A 19,891-nucleotide genomic window follows, 5' to 3' on the forward strand; every position below is an offset into this window, starting at 1 on the left:
TTTCGCCCCCAATGACCGATGGGTAACTAATGTCACAATAGAGTGATCTGACAGGGTTATCTGTAATTTTGGAAGTTAAGGTTGATGGGTTGGATGCCGTTTGCAGAAAAATGTGGTCTATCCTGGCATAGATGTTGTGTGATGCTGAAAAGCGCATATAGTCCCTTGTGCGGGGGTTGTCAGAAGAAGCCTTCTTTCTATTCCGGCCGTGTATTTTCGCGCATGCGCGGCAGAACGGGGGAACATGCGCATTCGCGGTCCGGCGCTACGGTGCTCACACATGCACACTAGATTCTCATGTGATTCTCTGGGCGGCCTATAAAAGGCGCTCAGAGAATCAAACAAGTTGCTGGTTTGTCTCAGCTTCCTGTATTACCTGAACCTGTCTCCTGTACCCTTGCTTGACTACCTGTTGTGACCCGGATTTGCCATTGGATTTCTCTGCTTCTCTTCTGGACCTGACCTTGGCTTGTTTATCAGATTTCCACCAGTCTCCTGTGTTTGACCCTCGGCCTGTTACTTGGACTGTTTCCTACCTCCTAGCCTGACTCCCTGCCTGCATTTGAACTACTCGTGTCTCTAAATACCAATCTGCATACCCTGTAGCTCAATACCACTGTTTACTGTGTTTGACCCTCAGCCTGGTTCTGGACTTTCTACCTGTTGTTTCAGTTTGCACCTCTGCCTACCAGTACCTGCACAGCGGCTCTTCTCTACCAAGACCCCTCAAGCAAGTCACCCACAGTCCATTGGGGTAGCCTGTGCCTCTTCGTGCTGTTCCCTCCCTGTACCACCTCCAGGGGGCGGACCGCGCTTAGTCGCAAGGGTGAACCGCTCTCGGCATCTCGGCCTCGGTGAGTACTATTAGTGACAGTCCTGCCGAGTGTAAAATGTGAGCAATTTTTAGACTCTGTCTAGTGGGGCGTTTGGATCTGGTGGCCCCTTTGGCTGTTTTGTCTAGTGAAAGGTCAAAGGCAATATTTGAGTCTCCCCCATGATGACCGTGCCCTGGAAGTGTCATCGCAGGGTGCCTAATAGTGATTCAAAAAATTTTGCTTGGCTCTTGTTGGGAGTATAGTCAGAGATAAAAGTGCAGGTTTCGCCGTCTATAGTGCCTGATACCAAAATGTAGCGGCCTAGGGAATCGGTGATTATCTCTGTCTGGGAAAAGTTTATGTGTTTGGAGAAGCAGATGACTACTCCTTTTGTTTTGTTGGCTGCATTTGCTAGGAAGAATTGGTTGTAGTATTGGTGCAAAAAGTTGGACTTAAATGTAACGGGGAAGTGTGTTTCTTGTATGAGTAAAATATCTGAGCACATGGTGTGAATAATTTCCGACGTTTGATCGGCGAGTTGAGTCCCTGTGCATTATGGGAAGCAAATTTTAGATTTAGGGGGTTTTGTGTTAGCAATGGACCAGGGGGGAAGAGTGTCTAAGTCACATTGTATCACTTATCCGATCAGGAGATGGCTTTTGACAGTGTGTTCATGCATCAATCCTATTCATTGCCCGAGCCTGAGAGCGGATTGTGTGAGAACTCCTGGGAGACCTAGAGAGGGATGGAGAGAAGACAGCAGAAGAGAAGGAAAAAGAAAGGAGAGTAACAAGTAAATACAGTGGGGACGGAAAGTATTCAGACCCCCTTAAATTTTTCACTCTTTGTTATATTGCAGCCATTTGATGATTTGATTAGATTAGCATCACTTTTTGCACAAACACTTTAGGTAGGTGTAGGTGTTGGATATAAAGCTTCCAGTAGCACAAAGAATATAGCTATACTAGCACATTACCCAATATAGGTCACAGGTTAAACACACACCTTTCAATTTATCCTGTAAAAGTGACCCATTGAGTAATAACCTTTCAGGTCATGAGAATAGGCATTAGTTACTCATTTGCATACTCACCTGGGAAAAGTGACTCACTGTGGGGAGTCGCCCTTCAGGTGATGGGACACGCTATCTACAGCAACTAAATACCTACCTATTGTGCACTCACTTGAAAGAGTTATTCATGATTGAGGATCACTCTTCAGGTGATAGGCAGCGCCATTCACCCTGTTACACACACAATTTCTTATATTGGAGCTTTAATTAAAGCACCTCAGCCTTTTTGAACCTATTCGTGGAATATAACAACTCAAATACGTTTACCTCAGAGACTGAAGGAGGCTCACTGCACCCACTACGGTCCTCCCACTGAGAGGAAACAATAACAGTTTAAACTTTAACAGAACATCCGCCAGATAATTAATTTTTTTGCCAAAGCTCCTAAACTCAACTCCATAAAAGCCTATCTGTCCGTGTACACATAGGCTTTTACAATCGTTTAGGCCCCTTTCACACTTGTGCGACTTGTCCTGTGACTTGGGACTGCAAAGTCATTTGACAAGTCATACCCCATGATTTCCAATGAGTATCATTCATATCTGTGCAACTTTAAGTTGCAGCTACTTTAACCACTTCAGCCCCGGAAGGATTTACCCCCTTAATGCCCAGGCCATTTTTTTGCAATATGGCACTGGCATATCTTTAATAGTACTTTAACTGACAATTGAGCGGGCGTGCGACGCTGTACTCAAATAAAATTGATGTCCTTTTTTTTCCCACAAATTGTTTTCTTTTGGTGGTATTTGATCACCTCTGTGGTTTTTAAAAAGACCAACAATTTTGAAAAAAAAAACAATATTTATTTTTTTTTTGCTATAATATATATCCAATAAAAAAATGTCAAAAAACTAATTTATTCATCAGTTTAGGCCAATATATATTATTCTACATATTTTTGGTAAAATAAATCAAAATAAGCATTCATTGATTGGTTTGCACAAAAGTTATAGTGTCTACAAAATAGGGGATAGATTTATGGCATTTTTATTATTATTATTATTATTTTTACTAGTAATGGTGGTGATCAGCGATTTTTAGCGGGACTGAGACATTGCGGCGGACAGATCGGACACTTTCAACACTTTTTTGGAACCAGTGACATTATTACAGTGATCAAAGCTAAAAATATGCACTAATCACCGCGTAAATGACACTGGCAGGGAAGGGATTAACAATAGGGGGAGATCAATGGGTTAAGTGTGTCCTAGGGAGGTGCTTTCTAACTGTGGGGGAGTGGACTGACTGGGAGTACAGAGAGATCACTGTTTCTGATCACTAGGAACAGACTATCTCTCTGTAATCCCCTGTCAGAATGGGGATCTGCTTTGTTTACAAAGGCAGATCCCCATTCTGCCTGTCTGAGGAGCGATTGTGGGTGGCCGGACCCACGGATCGCCTCCCCGAACACACAATGGGTGTGCTTGCAGTGTCTCGTGCACAAAACGACTTATGGGTACGTCGTTTCGCGCAATAGGGCCACCCTGCCACAGAATATATAAGAGGTGGGTGGCCCTTAAGTGGTTAAAGTAGTCCCTGCGCTACTTTGGTCTGACTTTGATGCGACTTGAGGTCCATAGACCTCAAGATTGCACAGGTATTGCTTCAAGTCATGTCAAAGTCACGGCAAAATTGCTCCAAAGTCACGGCAAAATCGCACGACTTTCAGGTGGCACAAGTGTGAAGAGGGCCTTAGGAGCTGCTGATGTTAGGGGAGGTTCAACTTCTCTTACCCTCTCTCTCCTAAATGAGGAAGAATCGCTTTCAGGATAGGAATGTTTGATCGCTGGCCACAAAACGTGCAAAATCACGGTAAAATAACAGTGAGGTTTTTTTTTTCTGCGATTTTGCCGCGTTTTGCGTTTACGCGCGGTCAAAGTAGTTAATTGAGTGTAGGAAATTGGGGTACATACTGTAGGCTGAGATCACATAACATACCTATTATATTTGTAATATGTGTGTTATGCCAGTTTTTATTTGTTGCCTTTCACAGGGTAAATGTAATATTCCCTAACATTTCATTCTAATGCCCCGTACACACGGTTGGACATTGATCGGACATTCCGACAACAAAATCCTAGGATTTTTTCCGACGGATGTTGGCTCAAACTTGTCTTGCATACACACGGTCACACAAAGCTGTCGGAAAATACGATCATTCTGAACGCGGTGATGTAAAACACGTACGTCGGGACTATAAACGGGGCAGTAGCCAATAGCTTTCATCTCTTTATTTATTCTGAGCATGCGTGGCACTTTGTGCGTCGGATTTGTGTACACACAATCAGAAATTCCGACAACGAATTTTGTTGTCGGAAAATTTTATAGCCTGCTCTCAAACTTTGTGTGTCAGAAAATCCGATGGAAAATGTGTGATGGAGCCTACACATGGGTGGAATTTCCGTCAACAAGGTCCTATCACACATTTTCTGTCAGAAAATCCGACCGTGTGTACGGGGCATAAGAAATAGACATAAGAACATTTAACCATAAGATTTATAGAGAATTCACGAAGGCTCCCAGCAGCAGCTTTCTGAGCATTTTTTTCTGCTTCTAGAAGCAAATAGTGTTATCCTAGGTGTCCATGCACACTATTTTAGTCTAGAAGTGTTTGTGAAGCTTCAGCTTCTAGAAGCAGAAAAAAAAACTTTTTGGCAGCGATTTGCAGGCAGAAAAAAAAGCTGAACTAACTGCTGCTAAAAGCTGGCACAAAAACGCTATTATAAGCATTTTTCATCCAGCATTTTTCTGCCATTTTTTTTTAGCTTATAGCATGCATGGAGCCTTATAGAGAAAACAGTCTAATGCCCTGTACACATGGTCGGATTTTCCAATGGAAAAAGTGCAATCGGATTGAAATTCCGATCGTAGGCTCCATCGGACTTTTTCCGTCGGAATTTCCGACACACAAAGTTTGAGTGCAGGATATAAAATTTTCAGACAACAAAATCTGAAAGTTTAAATTTCGATCGTGTGTACACAAATCTGACGCACAAAGTACCATGCATGCTCAGAATAAATTTGGAGACGAAAGCTATTGGCTACAGCCCCGTTTATAGTCCCGACATATGTGTTTTAAGTCACCGTGTTCAGAATGATCGGATTTTCCGACAACTTTCTGTGGCCGTGTGTATGCAAGACAAGTTTGGCCCAAAATCCGTTGAAAAAAATCTGATGGATTTTGTTGTCGGAATGATCAATGTCCGATCGTGTGTACAGGGCATAACACTAAGAACGTTTGATCAGCAGAGGAAATATTATTAGGGAAACCTCAGTACTGTGTACAGTCTATAGAGAAATTTGTGTGAATGGCCAAAAAATCGGTGTTCAGATGGGCAAACCTTTAGCTGCAGCATGGAGTGAGTTGTTTGGCAGCAATAATAATAGCAATCAAAAATTGGGAGAAATGAATCTCTAGTGGGGAGACCTACAGTATGTTGTCTGGTATGACGTCTTATATGTATATGTATATAAAAAAAAACTATCTACTAGAAAACTACCAGTGCTTTAATGGTACCATCAAACAGAAGAAAGTATATAAAATGTCAAGTTTTTTTGTATACAATATTAAAATACATATGTTAAAATCACGAATGTAATAAATATGATAATCTATTGAAACAACCATTATCATCTCCTACAATAGTTGTATAATGTTACCCCAATCAGCCATTATAGAAGTGGGTTGATGGGTTGCTTGTTAGTTCTTCAACGCATTTCACAAGTCTTTGGCCTACTTCATCAGGAAGACAAGCAATATCAATAAATCTCTGAAATTATAGAAAGGTTTGTATCAAAAAACATGTACAAAAACCAAAGGCGAAAGCCACATAAAGGGCAAATGTTGGCATTAATATGCATATATTCATATATTGTACCTATTTTGGATGAATAAATTGTTTAATAAAAACAGAAAAGCATTATGGTCTACAATCACAACATCACACGATGAATGGAGCCAAGAAAGATGAAATATATCTCATCAGATCGCCAGGTAAATTGGGCTCACATTTGGAAATCATTGCTGCACAGTATACTGAAAGTATAGGAGGTAAAGGAGGTTTTGATAAATGGTATAAAATGATATACTAACGTGGCTGCAATGAGAGACTATGTACCACCAACAAAATAATATACAGTATATATTATAACATGATATATCTAAGTCCATCCCAACTGCACCCCTAAGAAGGTGCTGCTATACACAGTAAGTGCGTGTTGGGGAGAGCTGGAGCATATAAGAAAAAAACTATTGTGATTCCTTGATTAAAACCTGCCCAGTGTCTCGATCTGAAACTGCAGCCTACTAAAACTGTTTACATACTTGTCCATGGAGTCTATGCAATATATCTGGCTATTGCCTCTGAACTATTACACTCAAATATTTTCCGATAAAACCTGCTTCATCTCTTCCTCCAAAATTGCTGCCTAATGAATCCGATTGCATAATGTGTATTGACTGAACAATATTTCTTACTATTGTGATATATTACACAGTGTTTTTGTTTTTTACTAAAACCTGCTTTATTTATCCCATTCAAATTGTGGCTTAATAAAGCTGCTCACATACCGAGTATCAACTGTACAATATTTCTGACTATTTTCTGTTAATTATTTTAGCTTTCAATTTGATGATTATATTTCAACATTTTAACTCTGTTGTATCTGTTATTTACTGTTCTCTTTCATTGGGTTTCTTGAGTAAGACTTGCAACACCTTTGAAACATCATTGTCTACCTTTTCCATTATGCTATCAATACCCTCCCTCCACACTGTTAGAAGAGCCCAGGGATGCATTTGAGGCTAAATAAAAAAGCTGCTTTACCTCAGAGAACCATGTGCAGAAAAGGCCAAGAAAACCCATTATCACCATTATTACCTCTGCAAGGCCAGTGTCTGCCTGCTTGTGTTAAAAATTTTAAAAATAAATATCTAAATAAAAAATACTGTTAAAAAACACAACAAATAACCTACTACTCTGTTAGCAGAAAGTCATTTTTTTTTTACTTTTTTTTTAACCTTTCTTCACACTTACCCTGTAACTGGACAATAAAAGAAGAAAAAGCACACTAATGAACTATTCTCTCTCTATTACTCTGCTATCTCCTCCTTTCCATTACAGTAAACCTGACAGGTGCTTTATGTTACTTCTGTTTGAGAACTCTGTGGTATAGACTGCACAATGGACTGCAAGTGGCTGATAGATACTAAGTCAAATTCAGATACTTTCACTACTTGCATTAAAAAAACAAAAAAAAACAAAACAAAACTTGTATTATTATTTTAAGAGGTGCATTATCTGTGCCATTTTTATCTGCCTGAAGTTCAACTTTAAGAAGATACGTTGAAATCGCTCCACCTGTGTATCGGTCATTTTGCCTGACATGTAAATCAAACATATTACTTCTGGCTGACTGAATAAAACAAATATGTTTATGGGGCTTATTTTTTTTTCTTTCCAGTTCACAGTGAATTCAACAAGCGGATTTACCAAGGAGTCCGGGTGAAACATACAGTCAAAGATCTTCTAGCAGAGAAAAGATCAAGACAGACGACCAGTTCAAGGCTAAATGTAAGCTAGCTTCCATAATATATTCTGCTTTTCTGGCTATTTAGGAATGCAAACAGAAAATTTTGCTTTACCAGATAGATATTTTCAATCTACAGTGCTTTGAAAAGGTATTCATACCCCTTGAAATTTTCCACATTTTGTCATGTTACAACCAAAAACGTGAATGTATTTTACTGGAATTTTATGTGACAGACCAACACAAAGTGGCACATAATTGTGAAGTGGAAGCAAATTGATAAATGGTTTTCATTTTTTTTACAAATATATATCTGAAAAATGTGGTGTGCATTTGTATTCAGCCCCCTTTTCTCTGATAACCTTAACTAAAATCTAGTGGAACCAATTGCCTTCAAAAGTCACCTAATTAGTAAATACTGTAGACATGTGCACAGCCAAAAAATTTGTTCATTTTCATTTTCGTTCCATTAGTTTATTTTTTTTTTGTTTTTCAGATCATTCGTTATGATCGCAATTCGTACATTCATAAATTTGTACATTCATAAATTTGTTCATTCGTACATTCGTAAATTCGTACATTCGTGAATTCGTACATTCGTAAATTCGTACATTTGTAAATTCAAAATTTGAAAATCCAAAAACCCGAAAATTTGAAAATCTGAAATAGTAACTAACTATTAAATTATAGGTATTGTAATTTCGTTTCAAATTTGGCTGTCAGAGAACGTAACAAATACGAATTTTCCGAAGTTACGAATTATCCGAAATAACGAATGCTGCATCTAAACAAATGGAACGGAACAAATTAATAATAAATAATAATAATAAAAAGTTTTTATTATTATTATTGTTATTTATTATTATTAATTAATTACGTCCCATTCGTTTGGATACGACATTCGTTATTTCGGATCATTCGTAAGCTTCGGATAAATTTGTATGTGTTACGTTCACTAACAGCCAAATTTGAAAGGAAACTACAATACCTATAATTTGATAGTTACTAGTAATAGTAGTTAAGTTATTATTAGTTAATTATTATTTCAGATTTCCGAATTTCCAAATTTACGAATGCACCAATTTACGAATGTATGAATTTACGAATTTACAAATTTTTCAAATTTACCACTATTCGGAAAAATTTGTTAAACGGGTTTTCGTTAATTTGGATATTTCCAAATTAATGAATTTGTCGAAATTCGTTAAAAATTCGTTAAAAAACTAATTCGGAACGAAATGAATTGCACATGCCTAGTAAATAGTGTCCACCTTTGTGTAATTTAATTTCAGTATAAATACAACTGTTCTGTGTAGGTTAGGTTATAAAAAAATATCCCAAGCATTGAACATCTCACGGAGCACTGAGTACTGTTCAATACATCATCCGAAAATGGAAAAAGTATGGCACAACTGCAAACCTACCAAGACATGGCTGTCCTACTAAACTGACAGGCCGGGCAAGGAGAGCATTAATTAGAGAAGCAGCCAAGAGGTCCATGTTAACTCTGGATTAGCTGCAGAGATCCACAGCTCAGGTGGGAGAATCTGTCCACAGGGCAATTATTAGTCGCGCACTCCACAAATCTGGCCTTTATGGAAGAGTGGCAAGAAGAAAGCCATTGTTGAAAGAAAGCCATAAGAAGTCCCATTTGCAGTTTGTGAGAAGCCATGTGGGGGACACAGCAAACATGTGGAAGTAGGTGCTCTGGTCAGATGAGAACAAAAATGAACTTTTTGGCCTAAAAGCAAAACTCTATGCCTATGTACACACAATAGGATTTTCCAACAACAAAACCGTGGATTTTTTTCCGAAGGATGTTAGCTCAAACTTGCATACACGCAAATGTTGTTGGAAATTCCGAACGTCAAGAACGCAGTGACGTACAACAAGTACGACGAGCTGTGAAAAATGAAGTTCAATAGCCAGTGCGGCTCTTCTGCTTGATTCAGAGCATGCGTGGACTTTTGTGCATCGGAATTGTGCACACACGCTCGGAATTTCGACAAGTCTTTTTGTCGGAAAATTTGAGAACCTGCTCTCAAACATTTGTTGGCGGAAATTCTGACAACAAATGTTCTATGGAGCATACAACAGTTGGACTTTCCGAAAACAAGCTCACATCCAACATTCGTTGTTGGAAAATCCTATCGTGTGTACAGCCCATATGTGTGGCGGACAACTAACACTGCACATTATCCGGAACACACCATCCCCACCGTGGAACATGGTGATGGCAGCACCATGTAATAGGGATTCTTTTCTTCAGCAGGGACAGGGAAGCTGGTCAGAGTTGATGGGAGATGGATGGAGCCAAATACAGGGCAATCTTAGAAGAAAACCTGTTAGAGTCTGCAAAAGACTTAAGACTTGGGCGAAGCTTCACCCTCCAGCAGGACAACGACCTTAAATATAAAGCCAGAGCTACAATGGAATGGTTTAGCTCAAAGCATAGTCATGTGTTAGAATGGCCCAGTCAAAGCCCAGTGCGTCGGAATTGTGCACCCAGCCTTTGGTGTCCAATCACAGCCAGTCACAAATGTAAACAAACTCCAGTAATTCGCTGTTACAGGTTTCTCCTCCTCAGACACTGATCCAGTGTGAGAAGGGGATCACAGGAACAGTGAGTTAACAGTTAACCCTTTACAGCACTGTGCCCTGATTGCCCCAATAATAAAGAGTAACCGTCTGCAGCCCATCAGAGTACCTGTCTGCAGCCCATCAGAGCATCAGAGTACCTGTCTGCAGCCCATTAGAGCATCAGAGTACCTGTCTGCAGCCCATCAGAGTACCTGTCTGCAGCCCATCCAAGTACCTGTCGTGCAGCCTATCAGTACCTACCAGTTGTGCAGCCTGTCAGCACCTATCAGTTGTGCAGCCATCAGCACCTTTTAGTTGTGCAGCCTGTCAGTACCTGTCAGTTGTGTAGTCCATCAGTACCTGTCAGTTGTGAAGCCCCCCGTACCTGTTGGACATGCAGCCCACCATCACCTGTTGTGCAGCCCATCACTACCTGTTGGTCGTGCACTTCATCACTACCTGTCGTGCAGCCCATTACTACCTGTTGGTTGTGCAGTGTGATAGGTAGTCAGGAAATTAGATGTTTACCTTATGCTCCTAGAATGCCTGAAAGTGCTACTTGGATGTTGGGCCTCTCTATGTGGCCAGGCTGTGTAAACGTCTCTCACACATGTGGTATCGCCATACTCAGGAGGAGTAGCAGAATGTATTTTGGGGTGTAATTCTTGGCATGTACATGCTATGTGTTAGAAATTTCTTAGAAATTGACAACTTTGTGTAAAAAAATAAAAATAAAATCCATTTTCATTTTCTTTCCAAGTTTTCCAAGCAATTTAGCTGCAAGTTTGAAAATGACTTGCTAAGTTATTGCTAGACTTGCCAGGCTTCACAAGTTTGTTGCACAATTGCAGCAAGTCTGTATTGCATGACTGCAGATCAACTTTCTTTGCAAACATTCTGCAAGTTCTGGTTCAGTTATGTTGTGACTTGCAGAGCTCTTGCTGTAGACTTACTACTGCAACTTTACTCTTGTCTGAAACTTGCCATGCATATTTGATACAAATTGGAACAGTGTCAACTAGAATCTATGCTTCAAGTGCTCTGCAAGTGTACAACTTACCAGTGAAAATGTGCAGCAAATTACCAGACTTACAATTCAACACTGCCACAAATTTGTGGCAAGTTATCCTTGCTATCTGGTGCTCTAGGGCCTTCAAAAATGTGATAGGTAGTCAGGAAATTAGATGTGTAATTTATGTCCCTAGAACGTCTGGAGGTACTACTTGGATGTTGGGCCTCTGTATGTGGCTAGGCTGTGAAAAAGTCTCACACATGTGGTATTGCCATACTCAGGACTAGGGATGGGCTCAGGCATGTTGGGATCGTAGTCCCAACCCACCTGAGCAATCACACCAGGAAGCCATCACTGCACACCTCCAATCATAGGCTGCATGTGTATGTGTAGCTGTGGACCAGGAAATGCCTTACTGCCTATGATTGGTGGTGTGCAGTGAGGGCTTCCTGGTGGGATTGCTCAGGAGGGTAGGGACTATGATCCGAACATGACTGAGCCCATCCCTACGACAAGTAGCAAAATGTGTTTTGAGGTGTAATTGCAAGTATGCCTATGCCATGTGTTAGAAATAACTTGTTAATATGACAATTTTGTGTAAAAATAGAATTGTGGGAAAAAAATTACTTCAAAAACTCACCACGCCTCTTACCTTGGACCGCCTACTTTCCAAATAAGAGGTCATTTGGGGTGTAGTTGTACTGTCTCGACTTTTAAGGGCCTCAAGAAATTAGATAGGCAGTCAGTACATCAGGTGTGATCAATTTTCAATGATTGGTAACATAGCTTGTAGACTATTTTTACCAAAGATATGTAGCAGTATACATTTTTGCCTAAATTTATGAACAAAAATAATAAACAAAAAATAGAAACGAAAAAAAGTGGGCGTTTTTTTTCAAAATTTTAGCTCTTTTTTGGTTTATAGCACAAAAAATAAAAAAAAAGAAGGTGAATAAATATCACTAAAAGACAGCTCTATTTGTGTGAAAAAAAAATAATAACAATTTTGTTTGAGTACAATGTAGCATAACTGAGTAATTGTCATTCAAAATGTAAGAGCACTAAAAGCTGAAAATTGGTCTGGGCAGGAAGGGGAGTAAAAGTGCCCTGTATTAAAGTGGTTAATAATCAATCTATAAAATAGTGTGATGCTATTTTGAAACGTTAACCTACAAATTGTGAAAACAAAACTGAGTAAAAATGTTCTCCACTGTGCATTAAAGCCGAGTTCCGCCAATTTTTTTTTTTTTTAAAGTCAGCAGCTACAAATATTGCAGCTGCTGACTTTTAAAATATGGACACTCACCTGTCCAGGGCACCCGCTATGTCGGCACCCGAAGCTGATCTGTCCCTCAGCTCTTGGGTGGAGGCGCCACCATCTTTGGTAAGGGAATCAAGAAGTGAAGCTTTGCTGTTTCACAGCCTGGTTCCCTACTGCGCATGCGCGAGTCGCACTGCGCAATCCCACTGGTCCCTGCTGTCTTCTGGGACCTGTGTGTCTCCCAGAAGACAGTGGGGGTGCCGGACATGGCCTAGATATCCGCTGATACTGCAGCTATCTATGCTCGGACATGGGAGCAAATACCCGGATTAGACAGGTATCTGCTCCCCCCCCCCCCCCGAAAGGTGCCATATGTGACAACGGAGGGGAGGAGGAGGATTCTGAAAAGCGGAAGTTCCATTTTTTGGGTGGAACTCCGCTTTAATGTGATTAATACAATTCAATTTTTCATGTGGACACACAAAAAACAAACCTATAAATTCCAACAACGATATAGTAAGACCTGTGTGCTGAAAATCAAATGTGAATTTTCATTTATATCTCTAATGTCCACTTCTCTACACCATCACTCATGGCAAAGCAAAAAAAAAAACACATAGTGTTTTACAATTTAAAAGCAAATTTAATTAACATCCTTACACATAACCACTCACATGATGCGCTGTACTATGCATTATTCCTCAGTGCACTCATGTAATCTGCATCTAAACTGCATCTAAACAAATGGAACAGGACAAATTATTAATAAATAATAATAATAAAAAGTTTTTATTAGTATTATTGGTATTTATTATTATTAATTCATTACATTCCATTCGTTTGGATAAGACATTCGTTATTTCAGGTCATTCGTAACCTTCGGATAAATTTGTATGTGTTACGTTCACTAACAGCCAAATTTGAAAGGAAACTACAATACCTATAATTTAATAGTTACTATTAATAGTAGTTAAGTTATTATTAGTTAATTATTATTTCAGATTTCCGAATTTACAAATTTACAAATTTACGAATTCACTAATTTACTAATGTACGAAGGTACGAATGTAGTTCGTAAATTGCAAATGCACGAATTTACGAATGTATGAATTTACGAATTTACGAATTTTTCAAATTTACCACTTTTCGGAAAAATTCGTTAAACGGGTTTTCGTTAATTCAGATATTTCCAAATTAATGAATTTGTCGAAATTCGTTAAAAAACGAATTCGGAACGAAACTAATTGCACATGCCTAGTAAATAGTGTCCACCTTTGTATAATTTAATTTCAGTATAAATACAACTGTTCTGTGTAGGTTAGGTTATAAAAAAATATCCCAAGCATTGAACATCTCACAGAGCACTGAGCACTGTTCAATCCATCATCCGAAAATGGAAAAAGTATGGCACAACTGCAAACCTGGATTAGCTGCAGAGATCCACAGCTCAGGTGGGAGAATCTGTCCACATGGCAATTATTAGTCGCGCACTCCACAAATCTGGCCTTTATGGAAGAGTGCCAAGAAGAAAGCCATTGTTGAAAGAAAGCCATAAGAAGTCCCATTTGCAGTTTGTGAGAAGCCATGTGGGGGACACAGCAAACATGTGGAAGTAGGTGCTCTGGTCAGATGAGAACAAAAATGAACTTTTTGGCCTAAAAGCAAAACTCTATGCCTATGTACACACAATAGGATTTTCCAACAAGAAAACCATGGATTTTTTTCCGAAGGATGTTAGCTCAAACTTGCATACACACAAATGTTGTCGGGAATTCCGAATGTCAAGAACGCACTGACGTACAACAAGTACAACGAGCCGTGAAAAATGAAGTTCAGTAGCCAGTGCGGCTCTTCTGCTTGATTCTGAGCATGCGTGGACTTTTGTGCGTCGGAATTGTGCACACACGCTCGGAATTTCAACAAGTCTTGTTGTCGGAAAATTTGAGAACCTGCTCTCAAACATTTGTTGGCGGAAATTCTGACAACAAATGTTCTATGGAGCATACACACGGTCGGACTTTCCGACAACAAGCTCACATCCAACATTTGTTGTTGGAAAATCCTATCGTGTGTACGGCCCATTTGTGTGGCAGGCAACTAACACTGCACATACTAACACTGCACATTATCCGGAACACACCATCCCCACCGTGAAACATGGTGATGGCAGCACCATGTAATGGGGATTCTTTTCTTCAGCAGGGCCAGGGAAGCTGGTCAGAGTTGATGGGAGATGGATGGAGCCAAATACAGGGCAATCTTAGAAGAAAACCTGTTAGAGTCTGCAAAAGACTTAAGACTTGGGCGAAGGTTCACCTTCCAGCAGGACAACGACCCTAAATATAAAGCCAGAGCTACAATGGAATGGTTTAGCTCAAAGCAGAGTCATGTGTTAGAATGGCCCAGTCAAAGCCCAGTGCGTCGGAATTGTGCACCCAGCCTTTGGTGTCCAATCACAGCCAGTCACAAATGTAAACAAACTCCAGTAATTTGCTGTTACAGGTTTCTCCTCCTCAGACACTGATCCAGTGTGAGGAGGGGATCTTGGGAACAGTGAGTTAACGGTTAACCCTTTACAGCACTGTGCCCTGATTGCTCCAGTAATAAAGAGTAACCATCTGCAACCCATCAGAGTACCTGTCTGCAGCCCATCAGAGTATCAGAGTACCTGTATGCAGCCCATTAGAGCATCAGAGTACCTGTCTGCAGGCCATCAGAGTACCTGTCTGCAGCCCATCCGAGTACCTGTCGTGCAGCCCATCAGTACCTACCAGTTGTGCAGCCTGTCAGCACCTATCAGTTGTGCAGTCATCAGCACCTTTTAGTTGGGCAGCCTGTCAGTACCTGTCAGTTATGTAGTCCATCAGTACCTGTCAGTTGTGAAGCCCCCCGTACCTGTTGGACATGCAGCCCACCATCACCTGTTGTGCAGCCCATCACTACCTGTTGGTCGTGCACTTCATCACTACCTGTTGTGCAGCCCATTACTACCTGTTGGTTGTGCAGTGTGATAGGTAGTCAGGAAATTAGATGTTTACCTTATGCTCCTAGAATGCCTGAAAGTGCTACTTGGATGTTGGGCCTCTCTATGTGGCCAGGCTGTGTAAAAGTCTCTCACACATGTGGTATTGCCATACTCTGGAGGAGTAGAAGAATGTATTTTGGGGTGTAATACTTGGCATGTACATGCTATGTGTTAGAAATTTCTTAGAAATTGACAACTTTGTGTGAAAAAAATAAAAATAAAATACATTTTCAATTTAGCTGCAAGTTTGAACATGACTTGCTAAGCTATTGCTAGACTTGCCAGGCTTCACAAATTTGTTGCACAATTGCAGCAAGTCTGTATTGCATGACTGCAGATCAACTTTCTTTGCAAACATTCTGCAAGTTCTGGTTCAGTTATGTTGTGACTTGCAGAGCTTTTGCTGTAGACTTACTACTGCAACTTTACTCTTGTCTGAGACTTGCCATGCATATTTGATACAAATTGGAACAGTGTCAACTAGAATCTATGCTTCAAGTACTCTGCAAGTGTACAACTTACCAGTGAAAATGTGCAGCAAATTACCAGACTTACAATTCAACACTGCCACAAATTTGTGGCAAGTTATCCTTGCTATCTGAGTGTCCTGGTGCTCTAGGGCCTTCAAAAATGTGATAGGTAGTCAGGAAATTAGATGTGTAATTTATGTCCTTAGAATGCCTGGAGGTACTACTTGGATGTTGGGCCTCTGTATGTGGCTAGGCTGTGAAAAAGTCTCACACATGTGGTATTGCCATACTCAGGACTAGGGATGGGCTCAGGCGTGTTGGGATCGTAGTCCCAACCCACCTGAGCAATCACACCAGGAAGCCATCACTGCACACCTCCAGTCATAGGCTGCGTGTGTATGTGTAGCTGTGGACCAGGAAATGCCTTACTGCCTACGATTGGTGGCGTGCAGTGAGGGCTTCCTGGTGGGATTGCTCAGGAGGGTAGGGACTACGATCCGAACATGACTGAGCCCATCCCTACGACAAGTAGCAAAATGTGTTTTGGGGTGTAATTGCAAGTATGCCTATGCCATGTGTTAGAAATAACTTGTTAATATGACAATTTTGTGTAAAAATAGAATTGTGGAAAAAAATTACTTCAAAAACTCACCACGCTTCTTATCTTGGACTGTCTACTTTTAAGGGCCTCAAGAAATTAGATAGGCAGTCAGTACATCAAGTGTGATCAATTTTCAATGATTGGTAACATAGCTTGTAGACTATTTTTACCAAAGATATGTAGCAGTATACATTTTTGCCTAAATTTATGAACAAAAATAATAAACAAAAAATAGAAACGAAAAAAGTGGGCGTTTGTTTTCCAAATTTTAGCTCTTTTTTGGTTTATAGCACAAAAAATAAAAAAACAGAAGGTGAATAAATATCACTAAAAGACAGCTCTATTTGTGTGAAAAAAAAATAATAACAATTTTGTATGAGTACAGTGTAGCATAACTGAGTAATTGTCATTCAAAATGTGAGAGCACTAAAAGCTGAAAATTGGTCTGGGCAGGAAGGGGAGTAAAAGTGCCCTGTATTGAAGTGGTTAATAATCAATCTATAAAATAGTGTGATGCTATTTTGAAACGTTAACCTACAAATTGTGAAAACAAAACTGAGTAAAAATGTTCTCCACTGTGCGTTAAAGCCAAGTTCTGACAATTTTTGTCAGCAGCTACAAATATTGCAGCTGCTGACTTTTAAAATATGGACACTTACCTGTCCAGGGCACCCGCTATGTCGGCACCCGAAGCTGATCTGTCCCTCGGCTCTTGGGTGGAGGCGCCACCATCTTCGGTAAGGGAATCAAGAAGTGAAGCTTTGTGGTTTCACAGCCTGGTTCCCTACTGCGCATGCACGAGTCGCACTGCACAATCCCACTGGTCCCTGCTGTCTTCTGGGACCTGTGTGTCTCCCAGAAGACAGCGGGGGTGCCGGACATGGCGTAGATATCTGCTGATACTGCGGCTATCTACGCCCGGACGTGTAATAAAGGAGAGCTGGTTGGACTATATTTAGGGAAATAACTCAGGCAGTTTTTCCATCCCTGATTATGGTATGACTTGTATAGAAATAGAGAAGAGAGAGGGGGGGGGGGAAGGAATGGGCAATCCCCCTCCTCAAATGTATGGGACTTTAAAGGAAAAAACCTGAGTTGCGTAGGTGAGAATCACACAAGCTTATTAAAATTAGCAATGTTTATTGAAATATAATAAAAAATAGTATCGTCAATACATATACAAACATATAGACATCCAGTAGTTGAATCCAGAATTCGTGCGTGACTAAAGCCAACATGTTTCGCAAAAGAAATTTCGCTTCATCAGGGCTAGACAGGATGCAATTGATTCATTTACACTGTGTAAATAATAGACAGTCTTAGATTGTACAATGGTTATACATAACAACAACTCTTAACGAACATCAATTATTTTAAATTGTAGCTCACCTACTGTGATAATCTCAAGAAATAAGACTAAAACCACCATTCATTGGACATCACTCGCTGAACCAACCAATACGGACTGTCTCTGGGTGCCAGATCCCAGACAAACAATACCAGTAGGAGGCCTGGACCACACATTCAGGGCACTATATGCTGGTAACCCGTGCTGAAATGAAGATGGGAAACCCATAAGTAATACTGTTAGAAATCAATTATAGAAAAATGCTAATGACCAAAAATGGTCAGGCACAGAAGAAAATTACATATGACGCCCACTGGGGTATATTGTACATAAGGTATATTAAATACTTTCAGAAGGTTTACTGGGGATATAATAGATTAATTGCAAGGTACCTACAATGCTACTTGTATCAGGACCATATAGAATAACCCCTTCTAATACAGTAGGGGGCCCCCCCAGGTGCAATACATATCCGGGTGTAGAAGAGGCGACAAATGCGTCTAATGTAATTTAAACTTACCCCTAAGCGTGGAGAGTAGAGAGAGGGGGGTTATAGCAGCTCCTCATTGCAGGATCAGGGCGTCCGCCCGTTTACCGATGGATGGCCGCGGATGCGTCTAGCAGACAGCTCCCGCGCCTCCATCTTTTGAATGGTATGGTCCCACCGGAAGCAATCAGGTCGGGATTGACCTCCGGCATTGCTTCCGGTCCGGACGTCCCTGTCAGAATGCGCGCGCATCAGGGGAGCGGACGCGGCTGCGTTCTATCCCCAATGATGCGAGCACATTGGCCGTATAACGTCAATGACGTGACGGGCAGCTGGGGGCGGAAGGAAAAAATGGCTCCACCCCCTGGGCAGGGACGTCCGAGTCCCCCTACCATTAGGCAACCGTTACTTAGCCAGCAGCTGAGATAATCCAAAGAGTGGTAGAGAACAGCAAACAGGTCTGACATAGACCGGGTACTTTGAAATAATGCAAGAACTTTGTACAGCAAACATATAAAGTATAAACATCATTTATACATGATTCCCTTCTAATCAAGATCATTATAACTTAATACATTAAATGAAGCACAAAAAAAAAAAAAAAAAAAGAAGAAGAAAAGGAAAGAGAGGGGATGGGGATGTTAGTTATTTATAACAGCCTATATTCTAATCAACAAATCCCAGTTGGAGAGTAGCACCATCTGGTGAAAATATATGATATTGTGCCACTAGAGGTGGATGGGAGCCTATCTGCAGTAATATATTAATAGCAAGTATGATCAGTATGTGATGGATTAACACTATAATTCCAATTGTTTTTCAATCGCATGATCCTTTGCTCCAGAATGGATCGTATATGGAAAATGCGCCTCTAGTAAGTATTTATGAAATTCTCATAAATGAAGGATAAGTATCCAGTGAGTGTTAATGGTATTCTATAACTGAAAATTAGATCTACCTATAGTATCAGATGGCAAATGTAGATGGATAGTGAATGTTTAGTCCATAATTCCTGTTGTTACTTGGTCATATGGACATTTTTTGCAAGGAGAACAACATCACAGAAAGGGGTTGAATGCAAGTGCAGTGTTGAGGCCAGGCGGACTGGTCGCCCGTTGATTATATATCCACCTGGCCTCACGCTGCAAGATCTTTTTATCCACATTACCGCCCCTCTCCGGGTCAGGTATGACCTCCAGAGCAAAGAAGGATACAAAGTTGGGGTCGTAACTATGTCGTAAACCAATATGTTTACAGATGGGGGTATACAGTAGCCCTGCGTCTAGGTAGTATAAGTGGTCCTGTATTCTTCTAGCAAACGGACGCTTCGTTTTACCTATGTAGAATGCACCACAATGGCATATGGCTAGGTACACAATGCCCGTTGTGGTGCAATCAGCATATCCTTTCAGTTTGTGGAAGGGACAACCACTCCCCTCTCTAATCCATGGACAGAATTGACAATGTCCACATTTAAAGGTACCATTCCCGCCCTCTGCTCCTGCTGATGATATTGAAGATTGCAGGTGACTGTGGACTAACACATCTCTAATGGATCGTGATTTCCTGTAAGTAATTTGTGGCACATTGGCCACATATTTTGAGATGACTGGATCCTCAGACAAAAAGTGCCAATTATTGCTGATCAGGTTTCGAATTTCATGTTGATGTGCTGTAAATGTTGTAATTAG

The 19,891-nt window shown here is 40.6% G+C and overlaps 1 protein-coding gene across 1 annotated transcript in view; it reads left to right on the plus strand.

The window, feature by feature from the left end:
• POU2AF2 (POU class 2 homeobox associating factor 2) overlaps positions 1–19,891 on the plus strand; it is a 253,514-nt gene that overhangs the window by 140,233 nt on the left and 93,390 nt on the right. Inside the window, exon 2 of the mRNA XM_073602411.1 lies at positions 7,351–7,460. Within this exon, the coding sequence (XP_073458512.1) occupies positions 7,351–7,460 (110 nt within the window). The remainder of the gene's footprint in view (positions 1–7,350; positions 7,461–19,891) is intronic.

The sequence above is a fragment of the Aquarana catesbeiana genome, linkage group LG10, assembly GCF_042186555.1.
Source record: "Aquarana catesbeiana isolate 2022-GZ linkage group LG10, ASM4218655v1, whole genome shotgun sequence".
Taxonomy (NCBI): domain Eukaryota; kingdom Metazoa; phylum Chordata; class Amphibia; order Anura; family Ranidae; genus Aquarana; species Aquarana catesbeiana.